The sequence below is a fragment of the Hoplias malabaricus genome, chromosome 3 (assembly GCF_029633855.1).
Source record: "Hoplias malabaricus isolate fHopMal1 chromosome 3, fHopMal1.hap1, whole genome shotgun sequence".
Lineage (NCBI taxonomy): Eukaryota > Metazoa > Chordata > Actinopteri > Characiformes > Erythrinidae > Hoplias > Hoplias malabaricus.
The window spans coordinates 22362727-22379293 of NC_089802.1; the positions used below are offsets into that span (position 1 = coordinate 22362727).

The following is a 16567-nucleotide window of genomic DNA, read 5'->3' on the forward strand; positions in this document are numbered from 1 at the left end:
AAGAACCCTTTAATCATGCAAGTCGTTGTTCAAATGTTCATGGTTCTATATAGAACCCTTTCCTTTAATAAAGGACCTTTGTAGAGCCATCATTTTTAAGAGTTGTTATTGTGGTTGTTAAGCTCCATTGTGCTTGTTTTTCAGTGTGCCAGTTTTTCCATTATCAAGATATGATATGATCTAGGACGTCTATTGTCTTTTCATGATCTAGAATAGTCAAAATGTAATTTACATAGGTGTAGTGAAATATTTCCTTGTGGATTTCAGTCATTTGCATTCTGTGCATGTACGTTAGGTTCTGATAAATGTTTGAATATTTTAATTAATGAAAATATAATAAAAGACGTTAAATTATTTGTGGTATTTACGCTATAATATTTAGAAGAATTTGTTAAAAGTGGGACAACGTTATATATCGCCATATCAAGATTGACCAATATAGAAAAAATTACTGTAAAAATATTTTTGTTAGCCCTAGTCTTCATCACCCTAGATTTGCATTGCCTGACTCTCCACTTAATGTTGCCAAGAAATGCCAACTAATGCAGGAAAAGGAATTTGACTGACATGCAAAAGGAGGAATAACAAGTCTGATTCATGCCGGACCAATACAAAAGCCAGTACAAAACGATACACAAAACTGCGTATACGCAGATGAACAGAGAGCCAGTCAGAATGCAAACGGCACAATACTGACCGTGAGGCCAGGTTTCACATTGAAAGTATCAGAACCTCCATCAACTTCTGGGTGGCTGAGACTAGCATCACCCAGGTCTAGCTACAGCTCAAAATGAAAAAAAAAAAAAAAAAAGAATAAAGTGTTGTAACTGAAAAGGGAATCTCAGTTACTTACTTGAGCGGAGCAGGTAGAATAGTCTGGTAATTGTAATGCTGTTGTTGCTGCTGGCTCAAGATTTGAAGCTGCAGAAACAGCTGCTGCTGCTGCAGTAAGCGAGCATATGAAGAGTCCATAGGGGCTTCGCTGGGTTCCTGCTTCTGGTCTGGAGGAATGTATTGATGATACTTTAACTTTTTCACTCGTGGTTTGGCCTCTTTGCTCTTCTTACTACGACTTTTATCACCTGGAACCTTGGGTTGACTTTGCTGCATAATTAAGGACAGAAAAGTGTGAATATTTTTCAAGTTTTTTTTCTAGACACTAGAAGTTTCAGATAATCTGGAAAGTACTAGTTCACTAGGAGCAGTGAAAACACAGCATGGGTGTCTCATTTCTGTTGAAAATCTACAGAAATGGGGGATACAGGAGGAGTGGTGCTTAGGGTCTCAGGGGGCAGCCAGCCAGGGGACAGCCTTCCAGCATTGCTGGAAACTTCCATTGGTGTGATGCTGGGCTGCGTGTTAGGCACACCCACCACCCTAATTTTCCTGCCTGTGGTGGGGATCGAACCAGTGACCTTCTAGATAAGCCACGGCTGCCCCCACTAACTCACTGATTACATAATGATAAGCAAAACGGAGACCAATTTTGTTTTGCCTCTATTTTTCATGATAATGATTTTAGTCTGACTAACCTTGAGGAGAGTAGGCCCAGGTTTAGAGGGGACGGAAGTAGTAATTAGTTGAAGTTGTGATGCTGGAGTGCTAATTGACTGTTCATTAGTAGATAAAGACTTCAGGAAATCCCCCGTAATTTGGGTGACAGGAGTGCATTGCTACAGAAGACAAAATAGAAGTATTTAAAAAAAAATTTTAGTGGGAGAATAGAATTTAATCTCCTTTTTATTTAAGCCAGTAATTAGAATATACCTGTAGTAAAGTATTAGGCTGTGGTGAAATGGCCTCCATGACCTTGAGCTCTCCAGGTGAGGCTGCAGATCCATGAGACTCCTGACTGCCTGGTTGTTCTGGAGAGAAGGCATCACTACTGTCTTCATCAAACATATCCGGTAGGGTTTTGGGATACTGCATCTGGCCATCTACCCAAAGCATGTAGAGGAGAGGACAGTTGGGTCAAATTTATGAAACCAGACTGTTAAAAATGTAACGAATTATGATCATTAATCTGATGCAGCATAAATAAACACTCATCTGGCTGACCAAAATTTGTGAAATTGTGCTTTATGGTCATTGTACAACAGTACAACAAAATGTGACCTGTGCATTTAACCCATCCTTAGCAGTGAACACACACCCGGAGCAGTGGGCAGCCAACCTCAGAGCCTGGGGAGTATTTTGGGGATTAGTTGCTTTGCTCAAGGACACTTCAGCCGTGGATTTTCCTGCAGGTTGTGAGGACCATTGGACCATCAACCTTCCAGTCCCAAGTGTGCTTCTCTTACCATTAGTGTAGGCTGCCCCCAATTTAAGCAGCTATTCAAATAAGTAAGGTCTTGTTTGTAATAAAGTGTTAAATAAACATCTAAATATTTGTTATATAAAATGCCTATTCCTAATATGGACACAATTACCAATAATGGCCTCTTTGACGCTGGAGTCCACAGGTAGGATGTTCTTTTCCACCAGTTCCATCGGACCAGGCCGCTGAGCAATTTTCTCATTGAGGTCATCTGCTAGACGAGCCCTTTTCAGTTTTAATTGAGTTGCCTGCAGCGAGGGTTCCGCTGCCGTCTCTGCCAAAACATGATCACCAACAGCAGTCAACACAGTTAATGCCCAAATCCCTGCCCTAGAACTGTAAAGAATTTAGTATTTTTACTGCTACTACACTACAGATAACAATGGTTTAACAGGCTGGTATTCAAATCAAATCCCTGCAAACAATACAAGCGATGGTGAACATTTGGAAACAAGCTTGAATGTTAACTCTCAACTGCTGTATAAGAACACGGGATTACCTTGTAATATGTGCATGCGGACCAGCTCTGCCCTTTCAGGACGACTCCGTATCTTGTGCTTTAGGAAAGTCTCAGTCTATGGAGAAATTTAAGGAAAATTTAAGTTTGTAACAATATTATATATATATATATATATATACATATATACACACACACACACACACACACACACACACACACACACACACACACACAAACCGGATTCCAAAAATGTTTGTGAATAAACACTGAATGCAATGATGTGGAGATGGCAAATGTCAATATTTTATTCGTAATAGAACATAGATGACAGATCAAAGGTTTAATCTGAGTAAATGTAACATTTTACAGGAAAAATATGTTGATTCAAAATTTCACAGTGTCAACAAATCCCAAAAATGTTGGGACAAGTAGCAATAATGGCTGGAAAAAGGAAACCGAACAGCTGGAAGACCAATTAACACTAATTAGGTCAATTGACAACATGATTGGGTATAAAAACAGCTTCTCAGAGTGTCAGTGTCTCTCTGAAGCCAAGATGGTAAGAGGATCACCAATTCCACCATTGTTGCGCAGAAAGATACCAGAATGGTGTTACTCAGTGTAAAATAGCAAAGACTTTTACGTTATCATCATCAACCGTGCATAACATTATCAAAAGATTCAGAGAATCTGGAACAATTGCTGTGCGTAAGGGTCAAGGCCGTAAAACTCTACTTAAACGTCACTGCACCTCAAATAGGAATGCCACTGTCAAGGAAATAACAGAATGGGCTCAGGAATACTTCCAGAAAGCATTGTTAGTGAACACAATCCACCGTGCCATCCACCGTTGCCAGCTGAAACTCTACACTGCAAAGAGGAAGCCATTTCTAACCAAGCTCCACAAGCTCAGACGTTTTCACTGGGCCAGGGGTCTTTTAAAATGGAGTGTGGCAAAATGGAAGACTGTTCTGTGGTCAGATGAGTCACGATTTGAAGTTCTTTATGGAACACTGGGACGCCATGTCATCCGGACCAGAGAGGACAAGGATAACCCAAGTTGTTATCAACACTCTGTTCAGAAGCCTGCATCACTGATGGTATGGGGTTGCATGAGTGCTTGTGGCATGGGCAGCTTGCATGTCTGGAAAGGCACCATCACTTTCAGGGAAGACCCTGCATTTTTCAACAAGATAATGCCAGACCACATTCTGCAGCAATCTCAACATCATTGCTACGTAGGAGGAGGATACGGGTACTGAAATGGCCAGCCTGCAGTCCAGATCTTTCACCTATAGAGAACATTTGGCGCATCATAAAGAGGAAGGTGTGACAAAGAAGGCCCAAGTTGATTGAACAGTTAGAGGCCTGTATTAAACATGAATGGGAGAGCATTCCTATTTCTAAACTTGAGAAACTGGTCTCCTCTGTCCCCAGACGTCTGCTGAGTGTTGTAAGAAGAAGGGGGAAGCCACACAGTGGTAAAACATGGCCTTGTCCAAACTTTTTTGGGATTTGTTGACGCCATGAAATTTTGAAGCAACATATTTTTCCCTTAAAATGATACATTCTCTCAGTTTTACTTTTGATCTGTGATTTGTGTTCTATTGTGAATATACTATTAGATGTTGGCACTTCCAGATCATTGCATTCAGTTTTTATTCACAATTTGTTTAGTGTCCGGCTTGTTTGTGTGTGTGTATGTGAGTGTATATATATATATATATATATATATATATATATATATATTAGATATTATATTACATAATAATATCAAAGAGACATGCAGAGGTTTGTCATAACACATTTTATTTTATGAGTTATGATATTTAAGATAAACAATACAAATATTTATTAAAATTCTTATCAATGGTGTCAAACAGCAACTATAGACAGGTAGGCAGTCATTTCTAATGATTGCTTTGTTAACTGCATAAATTTCAGAGCATAAGTATGGAAAGTAATTACTTATATTTTAGACACCAAACATGTAATGGCAGTTAGAATACATCTGCTGTGAAAGAAAAAATATAAAATGTACACTGCAAGTCAATCAATCAGCAATACAAATTTACACTAGATGTTGGTTTATAGTCCAGTATGCTTCCTTAATTTAGAACTTTATTTAGAGATATGAGGCTAAAATTAAAAAAACATTAAAACCAACCAGATGTTGCCTGACACCTGAAAGACTGTATGTGTGTGTACTTTTATTTGGATATGTTTAGGTGGGGGCAAGTGTACCAGGCGTATTTGAAACCTTTTGGGACAATTCTAAAAAGAGTGAGGAGTGAGCAAGAGAGTAAATCGTGAAGAGTTTGTTTGAGAAACAAGTGAGTGCAGATCTTTCAGAAACTGTGATCGGGTTGCAGTTACAGCAAAATTGTACTGCTAATTGTAGTAAAGACACACTAAAGACACAGACTTACAAAACCAGAAGTACATATTAGGATCAACAATCCGATAAAGGTTGATGTTTTCAGCTTTAAAAGCTGAAGGAGGAACTATAGCAAACTTTAATGAGGAGTAATAATAGAAGGTCATTAAAATAAATGGGGAACTCCCCAATACAATTAAACAAACACATAGGCAATAAAACATTAACAATATGTATCATGATAGACATGTCATTGATAACCATGCGAAAAATATCTGAGAGACCATATATGTAATAGTTCTCTCAGATAAAGCTGTTTAATGTGAACCGTCCCAAAAAATATTTAATGAATATGAAATGTTTGATTTTATGCATAAAGGGCAAGCCTGCTCCTGGCCTGGCTTTTAAACAGCCAGTAACACCATATCTTATGGACCATGCTACTAGTGACATGCAAACGGTCAATCACCTGTAGTGTTTTTGTTGCATTTTATTGCCAGTTCAGCAGATTTGACAGGAACATACAATGTCCCATACAAGAATGGTAATATGGTCCTGTACATTTGTATATTTGATTATTATAAATAACATTAGGTTCAGGGGAGACTTTTGTAAACTTTGACATATTTAGTTGAAAGACTGAGACTGACACTTAGTGGTTAAGGATATTGGCTTTGGCGGGGTTAAGTATCCTGTCATGACACACATTGGAAGATTCGGTGCTCTTACCCTGGCTCTCTCCAGACTCCGGATCTGTCCATGAAACGCTGCTGGACTCTTGAGGGCTGCAGACAGCAAACACATTAATACACATACAGTATGTTTAACAGAGCCAGGGCTGCACACACTTCAAACACAAATGACAGCCTTTCATCTTTCAGAGTTTATCTGCTGTAACTACACACACGGGCCAGATGCAGTGGATCCACCATAGCTAATGCTCTGCCAAAACTGTACATTACAAGCTGTTCCCTACTAGGTCTCCATCTTTTAATCTGCTGTGAACTTGACATCAAACTAAACCCAGAGATAAAATCATTAAACATTTTGTATTCTATTAGTTTTCTAAGAATGTATACACACTCCAGCCTATCCAAGGTGGCCATGAGAGTGGTTATGAATAAGAATAGAATGAGCTCCTCTGGACTTTGTTAAACACTGAATGATAAGATCAGCTTTGGATGATGGTAACATAACATCATTAAATGACTCCCGCAAAAAAAAAATATATAGATATTTCTTTAAATATTTTGGGTAAATGAAAAATGTGTATTTCTTTTTTTCCCCATATATTGAAAAGATTATAAAAACACATTAATATAAAAGCTGGAATGATGGGCAAAATGTAAATAATCAGAACGCAATGATGTGCAAATCATTTCGTCATTATATTTAATTTTTAAAATAGGTCACAGACCATTTTTAAAAATTTGACACTGAGAAAAGTTATTGGCATCTCTTTTTTCCACTTCTTTTTTTTTTTTGTAAATATATAGGGCCTTATAGAAATCTATATGCAAGGAAAAAGGTCCAAAACCAATACTGGCTGGCTACATGGACTCAGAAACATTTCCCAAACCACTGTTTGTGAACAGTTTGTCACTGCATCCACAAATGAAAATTAAATCTCACAAATGAAAATAGGAAACCAAACACAAATACCACTGCCTGCTCTGTGCCCAAGCTTATTTAAGATGGGCTGAGGGAAGTGAAAAGTGTCCTGTGGTCTGACAAATCAAAATTTTATATTATTTTTGGAAATCATGGTTCAATCACCTCTGGGCTCAAGAATAAAGGCTAAGGCCTGGCTAGTTATAAGCAAAAAGTCCAAAAGTCTGCATCCGTGATGGTATGGGTGTGCATTAATGCACAATGCATAGGTGACTTGAATATTTGTTAAAGCACTGTTAATATATACATGCTTTAGAAAGACTGCCATGCAGACAACGTATTTTTTCTGAGAATGTCTATTTTAGTAAGCTGACAAGAGTGTTCAACTAGCACCTATCACAACATTTTTGGAATGTGTTGTTGCCATCAAATTGGGCACATATACAAATATATAAACTTAGCACAAAAAGTAAGGAAAATTGTGATTGGCAGATTATTTTTGTTGTAACAATGCTTCTTGGCAATTAATCTTATACCGTTGGAAAGCCTGTTATTCTCCCTTTTATACGGTGCCACATTTGTAAGGAACATGCATTTGTGCGATGAGCAGTAGAGTTGAGTATGTGGGTTGGGCACATGAAAAATTTGCCAAATCCTCTCTGCCATTGCCAAACAGCTTATTTTGCTGTTGCTATTGACACTTGTTTTGAGCTTCTGTTACCCCCAGGTGCTGCAATTCAAGTGCCTGACATTTTTGTAAATATATAGGGCCTTATATGTAGCATGGGCCCTGCTACAGTGGTCAGTAGGTGTCTACTCCAAGAATCTGCATGCCACGTTTGATCTGGATAGGGACTGTGCGATAGGGCAACTTAAAGCTGGTGTTCCACAAAACCAAGTTGCAGCATTATCTGGAGTGAGCCCTAGTACCATCTCCAAATTGAAGGCCAAGTTCCATTAACGGGGGATGTCAGAGACAGGCAAAGTGGATGTCACAAGTAGATAATTTGCTCACCCTGTAAAGCATGGTGGCGCAGCAGGTAGTGTCGCAGTCACACAACTCCAGGGGCCTGGAGGATGTGGGTTCGATTCCTGCTCCGTGTGACTGTCTGCGAGGAGTTGATGTGTTCTCCCCGTGTCCGCGTGGGTTTCCTCCGGGTGCTCCAGTTTCCTCCCACAGCCCAAAAACACACGGTGGTAGGTGGATTGGCGACTCAAAAGTGTCCGTAGGTGTGAGCGGTTACAGATAATGAATGAATGAATGTAAACACTTAGGTACCGTAGGCTGTCTTCTACACTTTTGTAGTCAATGTTTGCAGGATGATATCTTTCTTTCTATCTTTTATGGATGAAAGCTTTCTCCTCAGCCAATCCGAGTCCACCAAATGAGTCAATGGCAGAGTAAGCTGTTTGGCATTGGCAGAGAGGATTTGGCAAATTTTTCATGGGCGCAACCCACATACTCAGCTCTACTGCTCATCCCATAAATCAGGGGTCGGCAACCCGCGACTCCAGAGCCGCATGCGGCTCTTTGATCCCTCTGATGCGGCTCAGCTTTTGAAAATAATTACTGAGTACTTAATTAAAATGTATTTTATTTTAGTTCGTTCATTTTCAAAATGTAATTCTATGAAGATTATGGCGATTTTGTAACATCTAAAATATTTTAATATTTAAAATATTTTGTCGCTCTTAATACACGTCACAACTTCCAATGTGTGACACCCGCCAGTGTGTGGTTTCTTGAACTTTTTGACAGCTGACTGCACGGCGCCAGTAAAAGGATGACGACACGCAGAGAGAGGACAGCATTTTTGTTTGCTGCCAGTGGATAATTTAAGTTCGGCGTATATTTCCCCCATTACTACAAGGACTCAAATAGACATTGAGTATTTTACTTAACAGTCAACCCAACGTCTATTTTTTCAGAGTTAAAAATGTTATTTCATTTTTCTGCAGTCCTTCATTAATTTCATAAATGTAACACAGTATAGTTTGTTTATACATAGCACAAAGGCAAAAAAAAAAAAAAACCTGTTATATGCAGTGTTATTTCATGTAAAATTTCAAAAGGATTTTGTGGCTCCCAGTGTTTTCTTTACTGTGTGAAACAGGTCCAAATGGCTCTTTGAGTGATAAAGGTTGCCGACCCCTGCCATAAATGCATGCTCCTTACAAATGTGGCTCCATTTAAAAGGGAAATTTACAGGCTTTCCAATGGTATAAAACTTATTGCCAAGAAGTCCTGTCACAACAAAGAAATAATCTACCAAACACAAATTTATTATTTATTATTTTTTTTGATAAGTTTATTTGTAATATTTTTAATGAAATATAAAGTTTAAATGAAATGCATATCATAGCTCTTTTTTAATATAGATTTTAATCAGTATCTCTGGGTTTGGGGTTGGAAATGTTGTCTTTAAGTGTGTACTGAATTCTACAACTACTATCAAGCTAACAGGCTGTACTCACGTGGCATGATGCCCTGTTCAACAAGCTGCTCGCGGGTGCGTCTCTGCTGCAGTCGTAACTGAAGGACTGTTGAAAAGAAGTAAACCACAAGGTCAGTCTCTACAAGTAGCTACATCTTTCCTCCATCCCAATCAATTTATTGATGCTGTTTTCAAAAGGGGTGTGTGTAGACTCTGTCCAGTGTCTAAGCTGAATTATTGTCAAATAAGTTCTGTAGTCACCATGTTCCAGTTTTAAATCTTAACATTACCAGTGATAATAATGGACACTGCTCACAAAGTCATCAGAGTGGGAGAAGCAATCAAAAACATTTCTTGTCTGGTACAAATGAAAAAAAAAAAAATACATTTGCACATTCTTTTTAGGTTTTTCCCTGTAAAAGCCAAAAAAAATTCACGTTTTCTAATAGGTGCTTGTGTAGAAGTGAATGTGTGTGGTTCTCTTTCAAGCATTTTTTTCAGAATCTCAATATGGATACACCTCTGTGTAATCCTCAGAAGCTCCTATATCACAACATCAGTCGCCCCTTGGTTGGCAGCCTTAAAGTGGGTGTTGAAGTGGATCCTCTTCTCCCTATTTTACAACCAACCCCAGAACACTTTATTATTCAAAAACCTCTTCTCGCTTCAGAGAGCCCAGCTTTGAGACACTGTGCTCAGAGCTTAAGCTTAATAGTCCACAGTCCGAGCTAGTATCTTGGTCACCGGGCGCTAAATGAGTGCAGTGACACTCACCTTTATTCCTTCATCATAGGAAGAAGCTTGTAGCATGTAGAATTGGGCTGTCAGAGGACCGGCGAACCCCCACCCCACGCAAACATGTCAGTGTGGGAACAAGCTCTAAAGCATGGACACTCACACCAGATGTGCTTTGTGCATTGGGCTGCGACATGCCCAGATGTCTCTGTCACTACCCAATTTGTGCAACCTGTCCAATTTGGACAGCGTATGTGCTGAAATTTATGCATATAGCTTATAGCAGCAAAGAGACTGTTTTCCAAAGCAAGCAAGAGCTTTATCTTTAAGAGTAAGTAACTTTAGCTATCAGTAACATGTACACAAGCATAGTGTTCTGCGCATGCGCAGTCCAAATCAGGCGGTGGCACAAATCTGGTAGCTACAGGCTCTAGCCTCTCTGGACTTCTGCGAGCACTGTGCATGACTCTTGCTTAGGAGCCTGTGCCATAGACTAGTGCGCCAAGATAGCATGTCCGACTATGACCCGTTACTAATAACCACACCAGGTTTAGCAACGGAGAGCATGGAAATAGCTGAACCTACAACCAGCACAAGCTGCCGCGAACAGCTGGACGAGGCAGCCCCATTCAGACGAGTTTAGTAGCCTAGCGGCCATCAGCCAAATCTCCATGAATACAGAGGAAAATTCAGACTCACTGGGTGATTCAGAAAGAGCTTTTTTCAGAGGAGGAAGACGGCAACGAGGCCACCTTTTTTCCCTTGATTTAGCCCAACCAGCCACTTGCAATAGGGACAGAAATCATTGAAGCAGAAACACCACAACTCAATGTAGTTTTACAAGATGTGTGCAAACACACAGCAGAATGGCTGGGCATTCCTTGGACCAGTGTGTTTCTATGAAGGGAAATGGCTACCAAAACTAAACGTACATCGAGACAGCTCTTGCCAATATTCCCTGAATGCAAGGAAGATGTTACTCGAGCCTGAAGTAAACCATTTTTTGCTAAAAAAAAAAACACCTGTACAAGGGGCTCTGGGCTGGATTGTGTTGATATGGTAGGCAGTGGGCTATCTCATCTGCCTCCAGTCAAACCTTTGGTAGCTTATCATTCCCATCCAAACCAGAGAACCATGGCTAGCCCCACCTTCATCTCTAAATCTGATGGCTTCCAGTCATCTATAAATGAAGTCATATCGCTCTGTGGCCACAACTGTCAGAGCCCTCAATATCTCATCCATGTTCACGGCATAACTAGCCGAATTACAGAACGAAATGAACTCCAGTCCAGATTCGGGCCACTGGGACGAAATCTGTGTAGTGACTGACCTATGCCTCTGACTATACGGGTGTGCAGTGCAAGCATCAGGTAGAGCTATAGGTATCATGGTGGCAGAGGAGAGAGCCCGCTGGCTCAACCTTTCCAGTCTATCTCACAAAGAGAATGTGCAGCTCCTCTATGTCCCAGTGGACCCCAAGGGCCTGTTTGGTTCTGCAGGGGTGGCCATGCAACAACACTGTGTGAAGAAGGGAAGAAAAAGCCCTGCAGGTCTGTCACCAAAGGTGAGTGCAGTCCGTCTCCTGGCATCCACCAACTGGACATTTGTACAAGTTGTAGCATGCCAGCCACCAGCATTCAAGATCCCAAAATGCTCCATGTATCAAGCAGGGCCTCCTGTGCAGCCCAAGCCTAATGATACAAGAGCTGCATGGTCCAGGAAACCAGAGGCCCCAGCCAAACCTAGCCACCACACATGAGTCAAAGAAAAATCAAAGGGCTACCTAAGACACAGTGGGAGGAGAAGAGCACAAAAGTCTTAAAAGAACACAACAGTTTTCTCAGATAAATTTGTTCCCCATGGTGCATCCAGGATCCCAGCCAAGGGCACTTTTTCACACAAATATAAAGTCAGTTGCTATCAAAACAGTGTTCCCATGTTGCAAAACATTCCAACTCATTAATAGGCACTGCCCCTGCACACAATATTGATCATATTATCACTTGAGGGGTGCAGACCATTCAAAAATTTACAGGGGCAACGTGCTCAAGCTCCACCTCTGGTGGGAGAAAACTCTCCTGGGCTGCTGCCGGCTCAACGTATATTCACACTAGCAGACGACAAAGCGACAAGTGTCCAGTTATTTCCTATGGAAGAACACAATTTGTGACAGAGTGACAGAACGACAAATCAAACTGAGGTTTTGTCTACTTTATGTAAATGAGTTATGACACGGTGAACCAAAATTCTAAACAATTGACTGCCAGAAATTCTTTGAACCAATCGTAGACACAGGGTCCAAAATTCGACCAGCTTCTGCTCTCTGAACACACCTCCCCCACAACAACACGAGCAGCCTCGACACACCCACAAGACACAATCTTGGGGTGACGTAAGCAACTTGCTGCCTGCTACTGTGAATGTGGGGTCAGAGTGAAGCGTGGCACATATGCATCACCTCAGAATGGGTGTGGAAAATAAATCTACAGGGGTTACAGGCTCCAGTTTTATGTCACTCCACCAACATTCAGGGGAATATATTTTTCAGAAGAAAAAGGGGAAGAAGTTTGAGTTCTTCAAGAGGAGATTTCCTCATTATTAAGGAAACAAGCAATAAGAATACTACCTCCTGAGGAGAGCCTGTGTGGCCATTATTCAGGGTATTTTTGACCCCAAAAAAGGGGAGATAATGCTAATTCTGGATTTGCAAGCTCTGAACAGTTCAGAATGCTGACATTTGCATTTTGTGAGACAGGGCGATTGGTTCAAATTGATCAATTTGCAAGATGCACATTTCCATATTCTCGTATATCCTCCACACAAAAATTTCCTGAGATTTGCCTTTCAGGGCATACCTTATGAATTCCTGGTACTTCCATTCGGCAGGTATTTGTACAAAAGGTGGCTATTGTACCACGCAGGAGGAAGGGCATTCATCTGGCCACTTGCCTAGACAACTGGCTTCTGGCAAACCAGCCCAAACTGAATGCTAATGGAGCATCTGAATGCTTTGGGTTGTGTGTAAATGTGACAAGTGTTTTAATCCCCACCTAGACTTGGCACATGTTATATATAGGTTTGACACTAGACTTGGACTACTTCAGAGCAAATTTGTCTGTGGAAAGGATGAGAAACTTTCAGATGTGTCTGGCACATTTTCAGAAGGGACAACATGTCACCCTCAGGTTGTGCCTCAGACAGCTGGGTTCAATGGCATTGGTGCTGGCGGCTGTCTAATTTGGTCATCTGCATATGCAGGAATTTCAGAGGTGGGTGGCAGACTAAAAACAGTACATTACATCCACAGCCGCGTACAGGTGTCCACATGTTGCATATTTACCAGTGGAGAAGGCTGAATTTTCTGACAAAAGTGTCCCAATGGGCACCATTCTGGCCAGAATTGTGATCACGTCAGATGCATCTCTCTTGTGGCCACCCATGGAGGCAGATCTATGAATTGGCTATAGAGTGCTCCAATATGTTCACATAAGTTACTTGGAGCTTACTATTAGCAGTGTTTCTTGCCCTCATTATCAGGATTGGCACCTGCACAGAGCACTAGTGAAACAGATATGGGCCCGGTTTGGCAGGGTGACCATAGATCTGATTGCAACCAGAGAGAATGGTGCTGTTCTTTTCCCTGAGCTAAGTTCAGGTACACGTTCAACTCAGATTCCCATTTAACTGCCGCGAAGACAAGAAAAGACTTTTCTCTTTTGTTTTTTTGAAAATAAAATACAGACAAATTGTTCACAGTAACGTATATACACACATTTTTTTTTTGCATTGGGACTGGTGAAAATACTGTATTTAGTAATAAATTCAATAAATAAATATATGTGAACTTAAGTGTGAATAATTTTATCATTCACATTAGATAAACTTTGATACAACCAAACATCAATAAATGAATAAAACAAACTCGAGAATCATCTTCACAAGGAAGTGGTTTCTTTTTCAGGCTATAGATATCTCATGATGTTTCTCTGTTCTGTAGTTGGGTCATCACCTAAATAAGGAACTCTTGGTCTAAGTAGTTTGAGAAAAAGAAAACAACTTATGACTTTGGCCTCTGCCATTAAATTCCATAAATTGAGTGATTCCATATTCCAAGATATTGCCATTATTAAAAAAAAAAAAAAACAAAACTATTAAAAATAATTTTCAGAATGCCAGAATGTCCAACTAATAAGAATTTTGTATGTTATATCCATTTTTTAAATTTTCTTTGAAGGAAAAAACACCCATTAACCATCATCATCATTTTCTTCTCCGCTTCTCCATTTCAGGGTCGCGGTACCCATTAACCATGGTGATTTAATCTTTTGCCATGAGCAGTAAGTCTATGGACCATGTTAAATGAATGTATCTTCTATCTTCTTTACGTATACCAGGATACAATACCAAGGGATGTTACCCAAAATTGTGAACGCAAAACTGTTTTCTTTTTAAAACCAAATCAGCCCAATTTTACACTAGAGAATTAATAGAGAATCATCTGAACTGAAGGTTTTCTAGCAGGCTGTATAGTATTCTACTTCCAGACAAGCCATGCTGATCTCATGCCTGAGTGCTCTTCAAGTCCCCAGTGAGCTCCACGGCTTAGTCAAGTCCCTCACAGCTTTACATTGCAAATGGCCTTTACAGAATTCACTGCTAACTCTTCATCTAGCTTTCAGTAGAGCAGACCATAATGATTACATAATTTTTCCAATCTTACTCTCTTAAAGGGGTGGGGAGCAGACGCAGGAGGTGCATCTTGACCCCTATAAAAAAATAATGGGTTTTTTTTGTTTTGTTTTTTTAAAGAATTTCCAGAATAATATTAATTTTAAAAAAAGCTTGGCTTGGTTTAAAGCTCCATTCAGTAATATACTCTTTGGTAATCACAGCAGTGTAATGTCTTATATAAACTGTGTGACATACCCCTTCTAAACTAAGGAGGCATAAGTTCACCGAGGACATGATACATAGAAAAAGCCCTCAAGACATGACAGATTTAGAATGAGTGACTGACATAAACACTTCCCTTCAATGAGAGTTGACATCAGCAAACCTCATGAACATTCATTCCCTGACCTAAGAACCACCATCCACATTGACCTGTGAGTTTCTGCATGCAGGCAGCACCGTTTTGCAACTTTTCACCTGCTCAAAAAATTCTCAAATCCAAACTATGAACCATGAAACTATGAATGTATTGTTAGCAGTGTGGACTGTTCATGTTTATAAGGTTTGGAGAGGGATACCTCTGTCTTTGCCTTGGGCTCAAGGTTAAAACACAAAAAAAAAACACTTAGTTTGATTATGGTTTCAATTTTACAGACTTCCATATTTGCCTATTTAAGGGAGCAAGGCAGCTCACCAGGTGCTTTATAAAGCTCTACACTATTCATGTGATTCAGTCAGTCTGACAGGTTATAGTAAACTACAAGCAGCTTATGATTAATATGTCCACAGTACAGAATGTGTGGTGGGTAAAATGGCTTCCTCACCATTCTTGCGCTCATTCAGAGGGGGCAGTTTCTGGCTGGGATGCAGAGACAGTTCCTCCATCTCGTGGGTCACTGCCTCACTCTGAGGGCTTTGGGCCAAAAGCCCACCAGTCCCAGCTTCCCCCTGGGCCTCCATGTCTCATCAGGGAGGTGTCAGACGACTCCCTGGAGATCAGCAGGAGACAGGGAAGACCTGGCGAACTCCTCAATGTTTCTGTTGACCAAAGAGAACTCTGTAAATGTCAACAAAGATATAAAAGGCAAATTAATAAAACATACAGTGCTTTGCATCATACAGGGTTTGCATCATTTCATTTACAGAACATACCTACAAATTTGAACATTTGATTTTCTTTTTATTGTAAAACAAACAACAAATAGGACAAAATAATGGAAAACGTCAGTGTGCATAACTATTCACCCGCCTAAAGTCAGTAGTTTGTAGAGCCACCTTTAGCAGCAATTACAGCTGCAAGCCTTTATGAGCTTGTCACTGGGATTTTTGCCCATTCCTCAAGCCAAAACGGCTCCAGCTCCTTCAAGTTACGCTGATGAACAAAATCTTCAATTCTGACCACAGATTCTCAATTGGATTAAGATCTTGACTTGTTTGGAGATCTGCTTGGTCTTCATGGTGTTGTTTGGTTAGTGGTGCCTCTTGCTGGTGATGTAGCCTCTGGGGCCTTTCAGAAAAGTTGTGTATATACTGACAGATCTTGTGACTGCACAGAAATGGACTTAATTTCACTAAGCATGTGACTTCTAAAGGTAATTGGCTACGCCAGAATTTTTTAGGGGCTTCATAGCAATACATATGCACATGCCAATTTTCAGGTTTTTATATATATATATATATATATATATATATATATATATATATATATATATATATATATATATATATATATATCATTTTACTTCACCAACTTTGTGCAGATGTATCACATACAATTAAAAAATAATAATAAAAAATACATGTTGTAATGCAACAAAATAGGTAAGAAGCCAGGGCATTGTACACACTTATTAACATTTTCAAATGTTAATTTTTGATTTTTGTCAAATCTTTGTCTTACTGGAATTCTGTGAAGCTGCTTTGTGACAACATCAGTTGTGAAAAGCGCTATATAAATAAAT

The 16567-nt window shown here is 39.9% G+C and overlaps 1 protein-coding gene across 2 annotated transcripts in view; it reads right to left on the minus strand.

Moving 5' to 3' along the window:
* mrtfba (myocardin related transcription factor Ba) overlaps nt 1–16567 on the minus strand; it is a 54966-nt gene that overhangs the window by 14857 nt on the left and 23542 nt on the right. The window contains exons 2-9 of one of the 2 annotated variants that reach the window (XM_066664494.1): nt 15431–15644; nt 9241–9306; nt 5884–5939; nt 2817–2892; nt 2430–2591; nt 1768–1937; nt 1533–1673; nt 854–1104 (exon numbers count right to left, since the gene is read on the minus strand). In XM_066664494.1, coding sequence (XP_066520591.1) covers nt 854–1104; nt 1533–1673; nt 1768–1937; nt 2430–2591; nt 2817–2892; nt 5884–5939; nt 9241–9306; nt 15431–15566 — 1058 coding nt within the window. In that variant the 5' untranslated portion in view covers nt 15567–15644. Of the gene's footprint in view, nt 1–853; nt 1105–1532; nt 1674–1767; nt 1938–2429; nt 2592–2816; nt 2893–5883; nt 5940–9240; nt 9307–15430; nt 15664–16567 lie in introns of both variants that reach the window. The other variant, XM_066664495.1, reaches the window with a different exon arrangement.